The sequence below is a fragment of the Babylonia areolata genome, chromosome 34, assembly GCF_041734735.1.
Source record: "Babylonia areolata isolate BAREFJ2019XMU chromosome 34, ASM4173473v1, whole genome shotgun sequence".
NCBI classification, from domain to species: Eukaryota; Metazoa; Mollusca; class Gastropoda; order Neogastropoda; family Buccinidae; genus Babylonia; species Babylonia areolata.
In genome coordinates, this window is record NC_134909.1 from 14,759,889 (window position 1) to 14,779,888 (window position 20,000).

The 20,000-nt window shown below is 44.2% G+C and overlaps 1 protein-coding gene across 1 annotated transcript in view; it reads left to right on the top strand.

The window, feature by feature from the left end:
- The first annotated feature begins 14,392 nt into the window (after positions 1–14,392).
- LOC143277384 (ammonium transporter Rh type A-like) overlaps positions 14,393–20,000 on the top strand; it is a 26,306-nt gene continuing 20,698 nt past the window's right edge. Inside the window, 2 exon segments of the mRNA XM_076582166.1 lie at positions 14,393–14,612; positions 17,671–17,878. Of these exon segments, the coding sequence (XP_076438281.1) occupies positions 17,728–17,878 (151 nt within the window). The 5' untranslated portion in view covers positions 14,393–14,612; positions 17,671–17,727.

The following is a 20,000-nucleotide window of genomic DNA, read 5'->3' on the forward strand; positions in this document are numbered from 1 at the left end:
CTTGCTAAATGAAAAGCGCTTGAAATATTTGGAAGGGTTTTTTTTCTGTCGTGTTTTTTTTTTTTTTTTTGTTTTTTCTTTGTTTTGTTTTTTAAGCAGGTATTTTTGTTCAGTTTATTCTCCTGTACCTGTCATTCAATCCCAAGGTAATGCAAACTAATGGGAAGCTGGTGGCGGTCTTGGCTGTGAAGGTGCTGTCTGATCGCGTCTGCTGTGAAGGGATATTGATTCGGACGAGGGGAAGGGGGGGGAGGGGGGGGGGGGCTGAAGGGCTTGCTGGGGGGCGGTGGTGGGGGTGGTAGGGGGGGGGGGGGATATCGTGTGCTGGCTCAGACTGCCCACACGATCTTTAACTTATTTTTATTATTGTTTTGTTTTTTCGTTTTTTTAATGAATCTTTTTTTATTTTCAATTTCGACATCAAAAACAGAAATGGTGACATACAACCAGAAAAAAAAAGGATAAACATCACTATTTCCTTATACTGAGTGTACCATTTGATATCCATACCAATGCATATAAACCCACATACATGCACACATACGTACACACTTACACACATTGTTACAAGCACACAAACATATCGGCACCTGTATACACGTATTTTCATCCACTGATGTTTGCATGTAACTTCCGTATGTTTGGCAAGCGTATACAGCCAAACACCAAAGATCGGTGTGTGTGTGGTGGGGGGATGGGGGGGAGAGCGTGGGTGGGAATGGGGTGAGGATGAGAGGGGTGGGAGGGGGGTGAGGATGAGAGGGGGGGGGTTGGGGTGAGGATGAGAGGGGAGGGGAGGGTGGAAGAGGGGATGGGGTGAGGACGAGAGGGGAGGGGAGGGTGGAAGAGGGGATGGGGTGAGGATGAGAGGGGAGGGGAGGGTGGAAGAGGGGATGGGGTGAGGATGAGAGGGGTGGAAGGGGGGGGGGGGTGAGGATGAGAGGGGTGGGTGGAAGGGGGGGTGGGGTGAGGATGAGAGGGGTGGGAGGGGGGTAATGATGGGAGGGGAGGGGGGTTGGGGTGAGGATGAGAGGGGATGGGTGAGGATGAGAGGGGTGGGAGGGGGGTGAGGATGAGAGCGGAGGGGAGGGTGGGAGGTGGGGGGTGAGGATGAGAGGGGAGGAGAGGGTGGGAGGGTGTGAAAGTGAATTCCGGAAATGAACTTTTCGCTCAGACCAAAAGTAAAATAATCTAACCACTTTCACGTTGCTCACTCCAAATGATGCACATGATACTGCATCTTAACAACTTTGATGTCGCTCACTCCAAATGATGCACATGATACTCTATGTTAACCACTTTGATGTTGCTCACCCCAAATGATGCACATGATACTGTATGTTAACCACTTTGATGTTGCTCACCCCAAATGATGCACATGATACTGTATGTTAACCACTTTGATGTTAACCACTTTGGTGTCGCTCACCCCGAATGATGCACATGATACTCTATGTTAACCACTTTGATGCTGCTCACTCCAAATGATGCACATGATACTGTATGTTAACCACTTTGATGTTGCTCACTCCAAATGATGCACATAATGCTGCATGTTAACCACTTCGATGTCGCTCACGCCAAATGATGCACATGATACTGTATGTTAACCACTTTGATGTTAACCACTTTGATGTCGCTCACCCCGAATGATGCACATGATACTCTATGTTAACCACTTTGATGCTGCTCACTCCAAATGATGCACATGATACTGTATGTTAACCACTTTGATGTTGCTCACTCCAAATGATGCACATAATGCTGCATGTTAACCACTTCGATGTCGCTCACGCCAAATGATGCACATGATACTGTATGTTAATCACTTTGATGTTAACCACTTTGATGTCGCTCACCCCGAATGATGTACATAATACTGCATGTTGACCCTTTTAATATTCACCTTCACCTTCACCTCTCCCGTAGTCTGGGTTCAGACCGTTGGGGCACCGCTGCTGACCTGACCACCACCCCTCTCCACTCTTCACAGTTTTCTGATTTCCTCAGGGCGTCACCGAGCGTCAAGCCTGTCCACACCCGGATGTTGTCTTCCCATCTCTTCTTCTGCCGTCCTCTCCTTCTGCCTCCTTGTACGGTGCCTTGCAGGAACGTTTTGGCAAGACCAGATGATCGGGAGATGTGTCCATACCACCTAAGTTTGCGTTTTTTCACTATGGACAGAAGGTCTTCGTAGGGTCCAATACTTTGCTTGATTCTGTTCTTCACTTCCGTGTTAGTGATGTGGTCTCTGTAGGAGATGCCAAGTAGTCTACGAAAGCATCTCATCTCGACAGCTTGGATTCTTCTCTCGATGTCTGCAGTCAGGGTCCAAGTCTCGCAGGCGTAGAGCAATATTGATATAACCAGGGAACGCATCAGTCTGATTTTTGAGCTGAGAGCGATGTTTTTGTTGTTCCAGATGGTGTTCAGCTTGTTGAGTGCCGTTGTTGTTTGGGCAATTCTCGAGAGTACTTCTGGTTTAGATCCTTCATCTGACACGATTGCTCCCAGATATTTGAAGCTGTGGACTGTTTTAAGTTTTTCGTCGTTGACTTTGATGTCAATGCTGATGCCGTTGGTGTTGTTAGTCATCAGTTTGGTTTTCTCCACACTGATTTGCATTCCATACGATGTGGAGGCTTTGTCGAGATGTTTGACCAGGCTTGCCAGTTCTTCTTCTTTTCCAGCCAGTCCATCAATGTCGTCGGCAAAACGTAGGTTTGTGATTGTTCTGCCGCCTATGCTGACTGTTCCTTCATGCTCTTCCAGTGCGTCAGTCATTATTCTTTCTAAGAAGATGTTGAAGAGTGTTGGGGAGAGTAGACAGCCTTGTCTCACTCAGACTGTGGTTCTGAACCAGTCCCCGATGCTATTGTTGAGGTAGACGGCGCTGGTAGCTTTGTCATAGTTTCAGTTTCAGTTTCACTTTCTCAAGGAGGCGTCACTGCGTTCGGACAAATCCATACACGCTACACCACATCTGTTGAGCAGATGCCTGACCAGCAGCATAACCCAACGCGCTTAGTCAGGCCTTGAGTGCATGCTTACATATTTGTGTACCTATGAAAGTGGATTTCATTTTACGTAATTTCGCCAGAGGACAACACTCTCGTTGCCATGGGTTCTTTTTCAGTGCGCCAAGTGCGTGCTGCACACGGGACCTCGGTTTATCGTCTCATCCGAAAGACTAGACGCTCAGTTTGATTTTCCAGTCAAACTTGGGAGAAAGGGCGAGAGCGGGATTCGAACCCACACCCTCACGGACTCTCTGTATTGGCAGCTGAGCGTCTTAACCATTCTGCCACCTTCCTCCTGTCATAGAGGTGCTGTATCAGTCTGATCAGGTTGGCGTTGATGTTGTACAGATTCATGGTAGCCCACAAAGCTGCATGCCAGACCCTGTCAAATGCCTTCTTAATTGAGTAGTGGTCGTCATTCATGCGGTGAGTCTTGGGCAGAAAAGCATGGCGGAGCCCATCCCTCTCCATGCTAAACTGGTCTAGCTGCGGCTTTCCTTGATTGGAGAGGCCGAGATCTAGTTTTGATATAGCGCCAGTTGCTCGCTCCCGTGCCACGTCGGTTGAAACAACCTGCACCGTGTCCCCCTGAGGAAACACCCACATTAACGTGGCGAGAAGGTGCGACTACGGTATTCACCCTTTCTTAATAGAAGGAAGGGATCTTCGCAGGTTTTTTAATATTACTCACCCCAAATGATGTACATAATACTGCATTTTAACCACTTTGATACGACTCACCCCAGATGAGGCACACAATACTGCACGTTGACCCTTTTGATATTATACTCAGCCCAAATGATGTATTGTATGTTAACCACTTTGATATTGCCCATCCCAAAAGATGTACCTAATAGTGCTTGTTAACCACTTTGATACTGCCCGTCCCAAATGATGTACATAATACTGCATTTGCTATTACCCACCCCAAATGGTGCACATAATACTGCATGTTAACCCATTTGATATTGCTCACCCCAAATGATGTACATAATACTGCATGTTAACCACTTTGATATTACTCACCCCAAATGATGTACATAATACTGCATGTTAACCACTTTGATATTACCCACCCCAAATGATGCACACATTACTGCCAGTTCAATTTTCATAAAGTTTGTTTCAGTGTAAGCTACAACACTGTAGCTTCGGTCCATCAAATGGATGGTGTTTTTATTTTTCAGCATCGACAATGTGTTGTTGCTGTTGCTGTTGCTGCTATTGTTGTCGTCCAAAATGTGTGGACGATTCTATATGGTGTTGCAGCATGAGATGAACTGGCACGTGGTGTAACGCAGGGTAACACACACCTCTTTTGTGGACGTGTTACAGGTAGGGGTGGTAAGGATGGTCGTGGCGGTGGTGTAGCTGTAGAAAAGGCGATTTTTTTCGTCTCTCAGACTCTACCTATCTGATGAATACATTGTATGCTGGAGTGCTGTAGCTTTCGTTCTTTGATATTGGATGGATCTGTTATTCAAGAATTGATAATTGAGAACGTTTGTGGAGGTGTATCTAGCGTTTGTAGTGGTGTATCTAGTGAAATGTTGGGGGGAGGGGGAGGGGGGGTTGTTGTTTTCTTCTGAAAATGTGTATTGGTTCAGATTTCTTTCGGCTTGATATATTTTGCTTTGGACTTAAATTAATAGTCCAGTGTTTGCCATGTTCATACGTGTGTCGGACTCCACTTTTGGCTGAGAAACAATGTTGTGTGAGTGAAGAGCCTGGACGTACGTGTATCTTTCTGGTGAGGTTAGAAGAATGTATTGTATTGTATTGTATTGTATTGTATTGTATTGTATTGTAAATACGTATCGCCACAACGAAAACCAGCTGAGACTTACGACGACAGCGAGAGACTCTGTCGTTCGGCGTTTGTTGTGCACGACTTTCTGCTTTTGTTTTTCCTTTCACATCTCCCTGTTCGTTTGACAGTACCCTTTAGTTCTTCGTATACTTCTGTTGGTAATCTTCTTCGTTCGTGGGCTGCAACTCCCACGTCCACTCGATTGTACACCAGTGGGCTTTTATGTGTATGACCGTTTCTACCCCGCCTTGTAGGCAGCCATGCTCAGTTTTCGGTGTTGGTGGGAGGGGGGGGGGAGTGCATGCTGGGTATGTTCTTGTTTCCATAACCCACCGAACGCTGACATGGATTACAGAATCTTTAACGTGTGTATTTGATCTTCTGCTTGCGTGTACACACGAAGGGGGTTCAGGCACAAGCAGGTCTGCACATATGTTGACCTGGGAGATCGGAAAAATCTCCACCGTTTACCCACCAGGCGCCGTCACCGTGATTCGATCCCGGGACCCTCAGATTGACAGTCCAACGCTTTAACCACTCGGCTATTGCGCCCGTCTCCATAGTTTAGTGACACCTTTAACAATTTGAGACAATTCAGGTGGCCTAATGATAACGTGTTCGCCTAGGAAGCGAGAGAATCAGAGCGCACTGGTTCGAATTCATCCCACGGTCGCCTAGTATTTTCTCCCCCTCCACTGGATCTTCAGTGGTGGTCTGGACGCTATAGTCATCCGGATAAGACAATAAACCGAGGTCTCGGTGTGCAGTACGCACTTTGCGCACGTAAAAGAACCCACGGCATCAAAAGGGTTGTCCGTGGCAAATTTATTTTGTAGAAAAAATCCACTTCAATAGGAAAACAAACAAAACTGCAGGCAGAAAAAACAACACACACACACACACACACACACACACACACACACACACACACACACACACACACACACACACAAAGGGTGGCGCTGTCAGTGTAGCGACGCGCTTTCCCTGGGGAGGGCAGCCCTACCCCCCCCCCCCCCCACTCACCTCCAACCTTCAGCCCATGAGGACAGGGATGCCCGCGTGTACATGGATCACAGGGCCCAACCAACACAGTACCTTTCTCTGTACAGACAGCAAACAACAGCAGCAACAACAACAACGACAACAACAATAAAAAAAATACTGTAAAGAAACAGACGTCACACCCGGCCAGTCGCCTTTCAATTATCATCATAAAAATACTGTAAAGAAACAGTAAAGAAACGGCCATTCGCCTTTCAATTGTCATCATAAAAAATACTGTAAAGAAACAGACGCCCCGCCTGGCCATTCGCCTTTCAATTGCCATCATCACTGCTGGATACCCCCAACAACTCGGCAGCTCTACGCGCAGCTGAGATACAAAGACGTTTGCAAACGTGACATGAAGGCACTTGAGATCAACACTGAGTCCTGGGAGGATCTTGCAGATGACCGCAACAGATGGAGAAGCACTCTCAAGAATTACAGCTACGAATTGGTGAGGACAAACTGTCAGCTGCTGCAGCAGAAAAACGAGCTCGCAGAAAAGGGACGGCAGCCGACAGACCAGCATCAGCTTACACATGTGACCGCTGCGACAGAGACTGTCTCTCTCGCATCGGTCTCTACAGTCACAGGCGACGCTGCTTGGTCCAAGCAGACAGCCCAGTTAGACATTAGGTCGGATATACTCTAACCATGGTCAGCCATGACCGATAGTCCGAGAGCCGAGTCTATGTACAAGTACTAGAACGTTGTTTTCCATCATAAAGTTTTTTTCTTTGGTGATTCTGCTTCCTCAGGGTCTCTAGACTTCATATCAGTGGGGGGCCAACTTGTATCTTATGGGCATAATTTTTTCTGCTGGTTGAAATACACCGACCCCTCTCATGCAAGAATGATGACCGAGCGACTCATGGATGAGTCGACCTAGATTCGTGCAGGGGTGCTAATGCTATCAGCTTCTCTCGCAGTGATGTCACAGGCACAGAAATCTGCACAGCGCGGCCTGCTTCCCCCCTTCGTGATATATGGGCTCCGCTGGTTAAGGAACGCGCGCGCTAGCAGACGATGCTTCGCCACAACACACCTCCATGTACTAAAAACAAAAGAGTTGAGCGTCAAAATACATCATCACGGAAGGTCGCACGATGTCAGAGCAGGTGTGTGAAATACAGGATATTCCCACCATCAGGCGTCTCAGCAAAACAGAAACCAAGTCCGATCATCTGACACTTGGTGATGTTGCAGTTCAACGGTACACGGGAAACAAGAAACCACTTATGCCAGAAGAACACTGCCTGCGACATGTCCCATCTCTGGTCTTTCTTGCCACACGACAGGTTTCTCTCAACAGAATTGCAACTGAAGATCTGTCATTTTTCAAACAGGTACTCGGAGAAGATGCGGGACCCGAGTATGGAGGTTAAAACACACAACGTGCCCGCAGTGCAGGACAACAACCCCAACCTAGACAGATGTGGTGTACAGCCCATTCCTGGACATGATCCCATCTGAGCCAGACACCATGAAGACAGCCATGGCTGAAGCCCAGTGTCTGACACAGCTCACTGGCCAGGAATGGACAATATTCACCAGTGACCAGCAGTTGTACAAAGAACTTGTCCACATCACATGGGTTGGCAAAGAACAGTTTCAGAAGTTCATCCCAAGACTTGGTGGTATGCACATGCTGATGAGTTTTGTTGGTGCTGTGGGGTACCTGATGGGAGGAAGCGGCATTGAAGACATACTTGGCTCAGCATTTGTGGGGGTGCCAAAAATGTTGACAGGGAAAAAATACCCACAAAATGTGAGAGCACTGAGACTTCTTGTTGAGTTACTACGACCCATTCTCTCCAACACTGACGTGCACACCATGGCTGAACTTACGCAACGTCTCATGACCAAAAGCACCCAGAGTAAAACCGCAAGACTTTGGGTTGAGTGCCTCATTGACCCAGTGTTCATTATGATGGCCTTTGTTCGGGCTGAGAGAGAAGCTGACTGGACTCTTCACTTGTTTGCTGTGGAAAAGATGCTCCCCTACTTCTTTGCCTCTGGACACGTCAACTATGCTCGCTACGGTCTGTACTACCTCCGATCCATGCAGCGCCTACATCCAGCCGTCCTGAAGAGATTCATTGCTGGGGAACATGTCATGCACCATCAAGACGGCCTGTGGAATGGAGTTTGGTCAGATCTCTTCATTGAGACGACCTACATGCGCTATGGCCATGGGCCTTCAGGAATCATAGGCTCCACTCTCAATGAATCCACCCTTGCCATCTGGGCCTTTTCACAAAGTACGCTGACCCAGCTATTGAACGACCTCCAGGAAATCAAAGAAGGGGATGTTCAGACAGTTGTCAACACACACAAAGAAGAGCGTCACACACGCATCAAGGAGGATGCTGCTGACCGAGCAAAGATTCGAGAGACATTGTCTACCTGCATTGACATCCTGGACACCAGCAAACATCCTGACACAGGCCTCACCAACGTGTTTTCTGGCTGTGTCATTGATGACCCAACTGTCAATGTCCATGAGGCAGTAGAGGTTGGTGCTGCAGAACAACAGGCGTTTGAGGGTGGATGGCCTGCCAGTTTCCATCTCAAGCTCACAAAGAAAGTGAAGAACATGGCTGCAGTCATGAAAGTGACTGCAAAACATGCTAAAGTGGACACTGCTATTGACACTGAGTTCATATATGCACGCGTTCTTGCCATTATGACGACTTCCAGGGAATCCGTTTCCATTGAGACTTTGTTTTCCCATGAACTAGCTCTTCAATCTACAGCCCTTTTTGATGAGAATGGTGACATGAGGACAACTAGCAAGGCTGCTCTGAAGAACAAAATACAGATTCTGTCTGGTGTTCGCAACCAAGAACCTCCCACTGTTGTCATCCTGGATGGCTGTGCACCAGCGTCACATGTGGTCTTCGACAGATACTACAAACTGAGCACAAAATCATGCTGTCGAACCGCCCGTCAGAAGGGGACTAGTCGTGTGTACAACCTGACTGAAGAGTCGCCTCTGCCACAGCAAAGTGTCATGCTGAAAGTCACAGCCAACAAGGAACAACTGATACAAATGATCGTACATCGGCTTTGCAGCATGCAGCCTCCACCAGGAACAGATGTTGTCATCACTGGGCCAGACCCACACCCCATACACATGGGGTCTGGACTTCAGCAAGACCCTCTGTATCATGAAGAAGCTGATGTGCTGATGGCGTTTCATGTCATCAACGAATCGTCATTAGGACAGAGGAACATCAGGGTTGTTTCTGATGACACCGATGTACTCATCATCTTGGCACATCATCTCCACATGAAGACCAAAGGACTGTCCCAAAATATGACTCTGTCCATCGAGTCGTGCACATCCACACATAATGTCATAAGCGTCAACGACGTTATCAGACAGCATGCAACCATAATGCCTAATCTGCCGGCAGCTCATGCACTGACTGGTTGTGACAGTTTCTTCCTTTGCTGGAATTGGAAAGATGACAGTCCTCAAGAAGCTTGAAGTATTCTCTGGTGAACTGAAGCTTGGGAAGATGTCTGTACCTTTCCAGGAAATCTCTGAGTCATGCCTTCAGTTCACTAATCTGCTCTATGGGGACGAGTCAGGGGCCAATCTGAACACCGTTCGAGCCAACATTTTCAGGAAGAGGATTGCTGGAAAGAGACACATTCCCCCAAAACTGAGTAGCCTTCCTCCGACAATGGCAAGTTTTCAGGCCCACATCAAACGAGCACATTTTCAGGCTGTGCTGTGGCAAGCGGCAGGGGAGCCATCTCCTCCTGATCTGGATCCTGTTGAGTACGGATGGCAGCTACACCAGTTAACACTCCGCCCAGCCCTTGGACTTGATGCTCAGCTGCCAGCTCCTGATGAAATTCTCAATTTGGTCAGATGCAGCTGTAAAACTGGATGCAGCACAGTACAGTGCACCTGCACCAAAATGTCTGTTACATGTACAGCATTTTGCAAATGCAGAGGAACAATTGCCTGCAATAATCCAATGACTGTCATTGCCCCGCCCTACTATGAGGATACATGACCTGTCTTCAGACGCCCTTCAGCCACTATTGATGTGAGAACTAGCAGCAGACACTGGTGAGTGTTCCAGTGTTTTCTCCCTGTTAAACAATTTAAGTGATTTTAATACAACGGTTTCAAGTGTTTTGCGGATCAGCACATTATATGAAAACTAGATGGCGGCCATCTTTATTTCTCTAAAGTAGCCATTTTATCGAATATTTGATGTGTATTTCATCAAGTGTGATTACTTTTCTTTCATTGCATGCTATTTAACTAAGTTTGTACATTTTTTATGTCTTTAAATGCATGATACCCATCACAACATCTTTCACTCTAATTCAATTGCGGCCATCTTGGATTTTCACTTTTAGACAATAATGCCCAAAGTTTAGCGTCTGGCCTCCATTAGATTTGAAATCAGCAATGAAAACTCAGTTAGAATCGCCAAAGAAAAAAACTTTATGACGCAAAACAAGCTTTTTCAGCGGGCGCTTGGACTACGAAGGAGGCCTACTACTCTACGCGCACGATACCGAGTGATTGGATACGCACAGCTTCGGTTCGGTCGTCTGTGATAACCCAGATGTGGTCTATGATTATGAAGATCAAGTCATCAGCCCCATCCATATGTAACATGCAGCTTCTGTTCAAACGTGTGTGTGTGTGTGTGTGTGTGTGTGTGTGTGTGTGTGTGTGTGTGTGTGTGTGTGTGTGTGTGTGTGTGTGTGTGTGTGTGTGTGTGTGTGTGTGTGTGTGTGTGTGCATGTGTGAGTATGCACAAATTTTTATATTGATATGCACTTGTATGTATCCTAAATAATTTCTACTGTATGTGTTTGTGTATGATTTTCGATTCATGTTCGTATCTTGTTATGTATTATCCTCCTCAATATTCCTTGTGAACCCGGTACACTTAATAATGAAGACATATTCTATTCTTATTCTATTCTACAATGAACACACGCTACAAATGCGTGCTGGTTATGCACAACACGAGTAGGCTCCCTGTAGTGGAGGTGAAAACCTATAGTCCAGTGCCAACAATGTGATCTTCAGTGGACCAGAAATGTCTTCTTCGTCTTCTCCTTTTGTAAAGAGTCATTGGGGCGTGCTGCATAGACGCACGCATCACCCAACTCCTTCAAGTCTGTCGGTTGTGCAAAGTTGTTGATCCATCATTTTACTATGTATTTGTATTTGTATTTCTTTTTATCACAACAGATTTTTCTGTGTGAAATTCGGGCTGCTTTCCCTAGGGAGAGCGCGTCGCTACACTACAGCGCCACCCATTTTTTTTGGTATTTTTTCCTGCGTGCGGTTTTATTTGTTTTTCCTATCGAAGTGGATTTTTCTACAGAATTTTGCCAGGAACAACCCTTTTGTTGCCGTGGGTTCTTTTACGTGTGCTAAGTGCATGCTGCACACGGGACCTCGGTTTATCGTCTCATCCGAATGACTAGCGTCCAGACCACCACTCAAGGCCTTGTGGAGGGGGAGAAAATGTCGGCGGCTGAACCGTGATTCGAACCAGCGCGCTCAGATTCTCTCGCTTCCTATGCGGACGCGTTACCTCTGGGCCATCACTCCACATGTCTTCCCCCCTCCGTCACCCCTCCCTCAACAGTACCTTGCAAGATTGTTTTAGCAAGGTCATCAGATCTTGTTGCACATAGCCAGCGTTGTGGAGTGATGGCCTAGAGTTAACGCGTCCGCCTAGGAAGCGAGAGAATCTGAGCGCGCTGGTTCGAATCACGGCTCAGCCGCCGATATTTTCTCCCCCTCCACTAGACCTTGAGTGGTGGTCTGGACGCTAGTCATTCGGATGAGACGATAAACATGTGCAGCATGCACTTAGCGCACGTAAAAGAACCCGCGCCAACAAAAGGGTTGTTCCTGGCAAAAATTCTGCAGAAAAATCCACTTCGATAGGAAAAACAAATAAGCTTTTGTCACTGGACGGTTTACATCAGCAGTGATGGTGGTGGTGTGGCTGACCATCAACTTCCGGTCTTTTCTACGCTGATTTCCGTGCCATGTCTTGTCGATGTTTCATCCAGTTCTCGCTAACAAGTCACCGGCCCGCCAAGCCATTGATGTCGTCCACAAAGCGAAGGTTCGTGATGGTTCTTCCACCCCCCCTACGCCGACAATGCTGACACCACAACAACCAGGAGCCCAACGCACTTGTTTTGCCTTGAGGGCAGGCCTATATATTTGTGTACCTAACAGGGTGGATTTTTTTTTTGTTAATATAATTTTGCCAGAGGATAACACTTTTGTTGCGTTCGGATTGCACTCTACGTACTGTCATAAGATGAACTGTCCCTATTATGCAAGATGGGATACAGGGGGAGGTTACAGTCTTCTTCTTTTTTTCTTTTTTTTTCTTTTTTTTCAAAACAAAGCAGAAACATCAATGCAAAACATACCACGAAGATAATAGAAATAGAAAAACAACAACAACATATCAATGTGCAAAAAACAAAAAACCCGAAAAAACAACAACAAAAAACACGTCATCAGATTGACCATCCAAATGCTAAAACTCTCTCCATTCTCATCTTTCCCTCACCCCTGAAAACGGAGTATGGCTGCCTTCATGGCAGGGTAAAAACGGCCATACACGTAAAAGCCCACTCGTGTACATACGAGTGAACATGAGAGTTGCAGCCCTTGCACGAAGAAGAAGAAGAAGATGAAGAAGAATCTTTCCCTCAAAATTATATTATTTTTAGAAAACTGTTACCATTATTTTGTATGAACGGGCGTTTCGATCATATGTTTTCTTTTTCGGGTTATTTCATCGCCCCGGAGACGTATTTTCAATTTTGAAAAGATTGCTATCTTTGTCATTTGATGTTTCAGTTTCAGTTTCAATTTCTCAAGGAAGCGTCACTGCGTTCGGACAAACCTATATACGCTACGCCACATCTCCTAAGCAGATGCCTGACAGCAGCATAACCCAACGCGCTTGTCAGGCCTTGAGTGCATGTTTATATAAACAGTTGCGTACCTATGAGATGGGATTTCTTTTTACATAATTTTGCCAGAGGATAACTCTCTCGTTGCCATGGGTTCTTTTTCAGCGCGCAAAGTGCGTGCTGCGCACGGGACTTCGGATCATCGTCTCATCCGAATGACTAGACGCTCAGTTTGATTTTCCAGTCAAACTTGGCAGAAAGGGCCAGAGCGAGGATTCGAACCCACACCCTCACGGACTCGCTGTTTTGGCAGCTGAACGTCTCAACCATTCTGCCACCTTCCTGCATTTGATGTTAAAAAGTTTGACTGGGTCTCTTCTCTTTGCTGCAGCTGTACCAAGCAGCGTACAATTTTCTCGAACATCCAAGCAGAAGAAGTAGTAGAAGTAGAAGAAGAAGAAGAAGAATCTCTCTTCTTCCTCTCCTTCCTTTAGTCTCCTCTTCCACCACCACCACCCACAGCCACAGCCTCACACAGCCTCCCACAGCCTCCCCCCCCACCCCACCCCTAGCCCGCAACAGCACCTTAATCTCCCTCACTTAGCCCCATCCACCCCCCTGTCGTGGAGACAGACGGTATGCGAACTGTAAAGCAAGGTAAGCACTTGGACAAAAGCAGGGCTGACCACCCCCACCCCCTCACACACACCCCACACCCCCTACCTAACCCTCTACCCCAAACCCCTTCCACCCCTCACCCCAAATCCCCACCCCGTCCCCCATCCATACCACTCTCCGCTGACAACAACCTACCCCACCCACCTCCCACCTCCTCCCTCCCCTCTCCATCTCCACCCATTCTTCTACCCGACCTCGATTCCAATCTCCCTCCCCCCCCCACCCTCTCTCTTCATACACCACCCAGCAAATCCCCCCCCCCTCCCCATCCCAAAGGGCTACCCAATCCACCCCCACCCCCACCCCCAAGTCACCCCCTACCCACTCACAAACGACTTCCCACCCACCCTCCAATCCCCTCCCCCCCGACGTCCCCCCCCCCACAACTAAGTCATCCCTTATCCATAACGAACTCTCAACTCCCCCTCCCCACCCCCCCAACCGTCCTCCCTCTCCACCACCCATACCACTACCTCACGCCTTACATCTCCTCACTAAAAGCCTTCAGCCCCCACCGCACCCCTCACTCTCCCCCCCCCACACACACACACACAACACCACCCCCATCCCCAGCGAGAACAAAACAAAAAAAAAGGGGGGTGGTGGGGGGAGGGAAGGACACACCCCCTCTCTACTCTATTTTCTGATTGGCTAAGTCAGTGGACACACACCCTCTGGGCCCTGCCTTTATAAAAAAAAAAAAAAAAAAAAAAAAAAAGTTCACCAGTGTCAGGAGACGAAGGTGAAGGTCAGATAACTTGAGACGCAGTGAGGGGGAATGGAGGGGGAGAGGGAAGGGGAGGGAAGGGAGGGGGGAGCCGGTGGTGGTGGTGGTGGTGGTGATGACACGCTCTTGGCTTTCCATTTGTTAAATGTTTCGTTGGCTGCAAACAGAGAGAGAGAGAGAGAGTAGAGAGAGAGAGTAGAGAGAGAGAGAGTAGTTGGTCTTTGTTATCCAACTTGTCCACTTGTTGACAAGTTTCAAACTCAACAGAACTTGCGGGAAGAACTGCTGAACAGGAGGGACTGTGGAAACGGTTTGGGATCACAGCGATCGTATCTACATCGGTGATTATTTTTCTGTGGGGGCGGTTGGAAAAAGAGGGAAGAAAACCATTTTCACAGTAAGTTAATATGTTTATACTGTTATTTTTGTGTGTCATTTTACGATGATAAGGGGGTTGGGGGTGTGTGTGTGGGGGGGGGGAGAGAGAGAGAAGAAGATAAAAAACATGTTCGCAGTAAATAAATACATTTATACTGGTTTTTCGTTTGTATGTGTGTCATTTTACGATGATGTGTTGTTGTGTTTTATATGCTTTTTTTAATCATGAATTTTAATCAGTCTCTCAGTCGCCCGTGACGACTTTTGCTGTGCAACAGTTTAGTCGGGTTTGTCTAAAGTTACATTTTGTTATTGATCATTACTTGTGTGTGTGTGTGTGTGTGTGTGTGTGTGTGTGTGTGTGTGTGTGTGTGTGTAATTTATGGTACTGTTGAGTTTCCTAATTAACAAACGACTATCGGCTTAATTGGTTCAAGGTGCCCTTCCGCAGTTTGCTTTTAGGTCTTGAGTTGAATTTCAATTACTTTTTCTTTTTCCTTTATGAATTTCTTTCATATTCTAATTCTGCCCCACCCCCCACCGCCTCCCCCCTTTCTTTTTTAAATCTTGTTTTTCCTTTCTTTTTCTTCTTTTTTTATATCGACCAGGGTTTTATATATATATATATATATATATATGTCGACATGAGAGAAAAATGACTACAAAGCATACACACAAACAACACCACCCAAAAAAAAAAAGTCAAACATGAATAACCTAACATGTTAACAAATTGATAAGCAATTAAAACAAATTGATATAAGCAATCAATGGCTCTGCAAGCAAAAGACTGAAAAAGAAAAAAAAAAGAGGGAAAGAAGGGGGGGGGAAAAAGAAAGAAAGAAAGAAAGAAAAAGGAAAGACATGTGATGAAGGGGTGGCATGAATATCAATTCAAGAGCGTGCGTTTGGCCTTTCAGTAGCGAGGTTATAAAGCGCTCCCTTGCATGCAGTCGACCCTTTAAAAAAAAAAAAAAAAATCCCATTGCAGAAGTTTACGTACAGCCTTTGAAATGAAAGCCAAACGTTTTCCTTGCTTTTCTGTACAAAAACTCTGTCGTCAGTTGAAGCTTTCGGTTTCAACAGGTTTTTTGGGGGGTTTTTTTGTTTGTTTGTTTGTTTGGTTTTTTTGGTGTTTTTTTGTTGTTGTTGTTATTGTTGTTGTTTTTTGTGGGGTTTTTTTTTTGTTTGTTTGTTTGCTTTTTGTTTTTTGGGTTTGTTTGTTTTGTTTTTTTTGCCACTGTTTTTGTTTTTCTAGACAAATCACAGAATCTGACATACACATAAATTTGCATTTGGTTTTGTTTTGTTTTGTTTTGTTTTTGGTGCTGTTGTTGTTTTTCTAGACAAATCACAGAATCTGACATACACATAAATTTGCATTTGTATTTGTATTTCTTTTTATCACAACAGATTTCTCTGTGTGAAATTCGGGCTGCTCTCCCCAAGGAGAGCGCGTCGCTACACTACAACGCCACCCTTTTTTTTTTCTTTTTTTGTTTTTTGTTTTTTTTGTTTTGTTTTTGTTTTTTTTCCTGCATGCAGTTTTATTTGGATTTCCTATTGAAGTTGATTTTTCTTCAGAATTTTCTCAGGGACAACCCATTTGTTGACGTGGGTTTTTTTGTTTTGGGGTTTTTTTTTTACGTGCGCTAAGTGCATGCTGCACACGGGACCTCGGTTTATCGTCTCATCCGAATGACTAACGTCCAGACCGCCACTCAAGGTCTAGTGGAGGGGTAGAAAATATCGGCGGCTGAGACGTGATTCGAACCAGCGCGCTCAGATTCTCTCGCTTCCTAGGCGGGCGCGTTACCTCTTGGCCAAAAAGGTTTCAATTTCTCAAAAGAGCGTCACTGTGTTTGGACAAATCCACACACACACACACACACACACACACACACACACACACACACACACACACACACACACACACACACACACACACACACTTAGAGCCGCATAATTATGCTTTTAAATGTTTAACCCTCGTTAATATATTTTTTTTTCTTGCCTTGTCTTCCAGTCTGTCTGTCTGTCTGTCTCTTTGTGTCTCTCTATGGTGGTGATAGTGGAGTGGGGTGGGGTGGGGTGGGGTGGTGGTGTGGGGGTTGGGGGTGGGAAAGGAAGACTTTGTATTCAAGCTGAGCTGCACTGTCTACATTTTTTTTTTCTGTTCATATCTTGTTTTTTTTTCATTGTATATATTTCTGTCTCCCTGCTGTGAACTGGGTTAGGCGACGGGAGAGCGCGGAATACGGAAAGGGGTGGGGGTGGGGAATGACGGAGGAAATAGGAAAGTTGGTTACAGTGATAATTATATTCGTTTTCATTGTGCTGTGTTCTTTTTTTCTTCTTCTTCTTCTTTTTCTTTTTTTCCTTCTTTTTTCTTTTCTTTCTTTTTCTAAAATTTTTATTTTCTTTTATATATATATATATATATATTTTTTTTTTTTTTGGTATAATAGCAATTCTTTTTTTTTTTTTTTTTGTTAATGTGTATATATATATATATATATATATATATATATATATATATATATATATACAGATACTTCACACTCTCTTCGTGTCCTGGGCTCCGCTCCTTGCAGAAAGCACTGAGGTAGAATACGAAGACCGGTAAAATTAAACAAAATATCAACAACAGTAGGCTCTTCATGTCTTTGAAAAGAAAAGAAAAAATGAAAAAAGCAGCCAATTTTCGCTGTGAAAAAAAAAGAAAAAAAAAAGCTTCTTCAGGCAAGGGTACAGAAATGAAAGCTTTTCAGGCTGGTTAAATAGCATCCAGTGAGTAAAAAGTCACTATATATATACATATATATATATATATATGTGTGTAGGAAGATTATCACTCTTTCTTCGTATATACACATAAATATATCTTTTTCTTTCTTAACAAATTTCTTCTTTCGCTTTTTAATTCCGTCTTTAAGGGGCGGGTAGAAATTCATATTCAAAAAAAAAAAAAAAATTTAATAAAGTACCTTGCTTTATCATTTTTGTCCCGGTTGTCAAATTTGTCTCGTCATTCAATCTAATTTTCTTTTTTCTTTCTTTCGTTATCTTTGTCACAGGAATCATCTAATCAGTCTTTAGCAAAAAAAAAAAAAAAAAAAAAAAACACGACGACGATGATGCATCGACGAGGACTGAAGCTAGGCACGGTGGCCTTGCTGTTCCAGCTGCTCTTCCTCCTCCTCTTCGCGTTCCTCGCCAAGTACGATGATGATGCGAAGCCCAAGGACCCCAGCTCCGCGGCATTGTCCATGCGGTTCTATCCAAGTAGGTTTTTCTTTTTTCTTTTTTTTATTTATTTATTTATTTTTTTACGTCTTATACTTTTCTGTGAGTGGAATTTAATTTTAACAAGAAAGGCAAGGCCTTCAAGACTCACTTGTGATACACTTTTTAAAAAATCCAATCTTTTTATGTATTGAGTATAATGCATTTACTGTTATATTTATATTTTTTGTATTCTCTAAACTTGGCACTTTGATCTGATATTCGACCCAACAACAGATCTGTCATTATTATCATTTTTTGTTCAAACAGGAACTTCTTTTGCTAAGCATGGAACTTTTATTTATTGCAAACGTTTTGGTGTAGACAGTAGAACAAGGGAAATTACTCTGCTGGGGAACTTTGTTTTAAACTGATGTTTCTCATCTTAAACATTACATTTTGAAATTATACTCAATACATAAAAAGCTTGGATTTTTTTTTAAAAAGTGCATCACAAGTGAGTCTTGAAGGCCTTGCCTCTCTTGTTTCAAAATGTAATGTTTAAGATGAGAAAGATCAGTTTAAAGCAAATTAACTCCACTAGCATTACAGAGTAATTTCCCTTTTTTTACTATCTGCACCAAAACGTTTGCAAAATAAATAAAACTTCCATGCTTAGCAAAAGAAGTTCCTGTTTGAACAAAAAATGATAATAATGACTGCTCTAGCTGTTGGGTCAGAATATCAGATCAAAGTGCCAAGTTTAGAGAATACAAGAAATATAAATATAACAGTAAATGCAGTTTGCATATAATTAAGCTTCATTCTTTTTTCTTTTTTTGTGCCCATCCCAGAAGCGCAATATTGTTTTAAACAAGATGACTGGAAAGAACTGAATTTTTCCTATTTTTATGCCAAATTTGGTGTCAACTGACAAAGTAGTTGCAGAGAAAATGTCAATGTTAAAGTTTACCACGGACACACACACACACACACACACACACACACACACACACACACACACACAACCGAACACCGGGTTAAAACATAGACTCACTTTGTTTACACAAGTGAGTCAAAAAAACGATCAAGTAGCTGACGGGTTCAATAACCGAGTGGTTAAAACGTTGACTTTCAATCTAAGGGTCCCGGGTTCGAATCTCGGTAACGGCGCCTGGTGGGTAAAGGGTTGGAGATTTTCACCGATCTCCCTGGTCAACAATGTCCAGACCTGCTTAGTGCCTGAAACCTCCTTAATGTAGTATACGCACGTTAAAGATCCTGTCATCCATGTCAGTGTTCGGTGGGTTATGGAAACAAGAATATACCCAGCATTCACACACCCCCGAAAAGCGGCGTATGGCTGCCTTCGTGGCGGGGTAAAAACGGTCATACATACTAGTGAATGTGGGAGTTGCAGCCCACGAAGAAGAAATCAGTCAGTACGCCTTAAAAATCCTTTTTTATTTGTGCTCATTTGTGGTTGTTTTGAAGTGTATATATATATATATATATATATATATATATATATATATATATATATATATATATATATATTTTTTTTTTTTTTTTTTTTTTTTTTTTTTTTTTTAACACAAAAAAACAACGACAAAAAACAACGGCAACAACAAAAGAACAAAAGATCATTGTTCAAACTGAAATCATTAAATCTCCACAATCAACCCACCTGTCCTACGTTTTAATTTATTCATATAATTAGAATAAACACAATAAACACAACAATCAAACGTGAATATATATATATATATTTTTTTTTTTACGTTGAATGCATGTCAATAATCACCAACATATAATATGTGTTTCTTTCTTATTTCTTTCCCACCTGCATCTCAAAGGGGGCAAAAAAAAGAGAGAGATCTTTTCGATTTGATTTTTATCATTGTTTTGTGTTGTGTAGTGTGGTGCAGTGTGGTGTGGTGTGGTGTTGTGTGGTGTGGTGTGGTGTGGTGTGGTGAGGTGTGGTGTGGTGTGGTGTGGCATAGTGCTGCGTTGCGTTGCGTTGCGTTGCGTTGCGTTGCGTTGCGTTGTGTTGTGTTGTGTTGTGTTGGATTGTATTGGATTGGATTGTATTGGATTGTATTGTGTTGTGTTGGATTGTATTGGATTGTATTGTGTTGGATTGCATTGTGTTGTGTTTGTTGTATTGTATTTATTGTGTTGT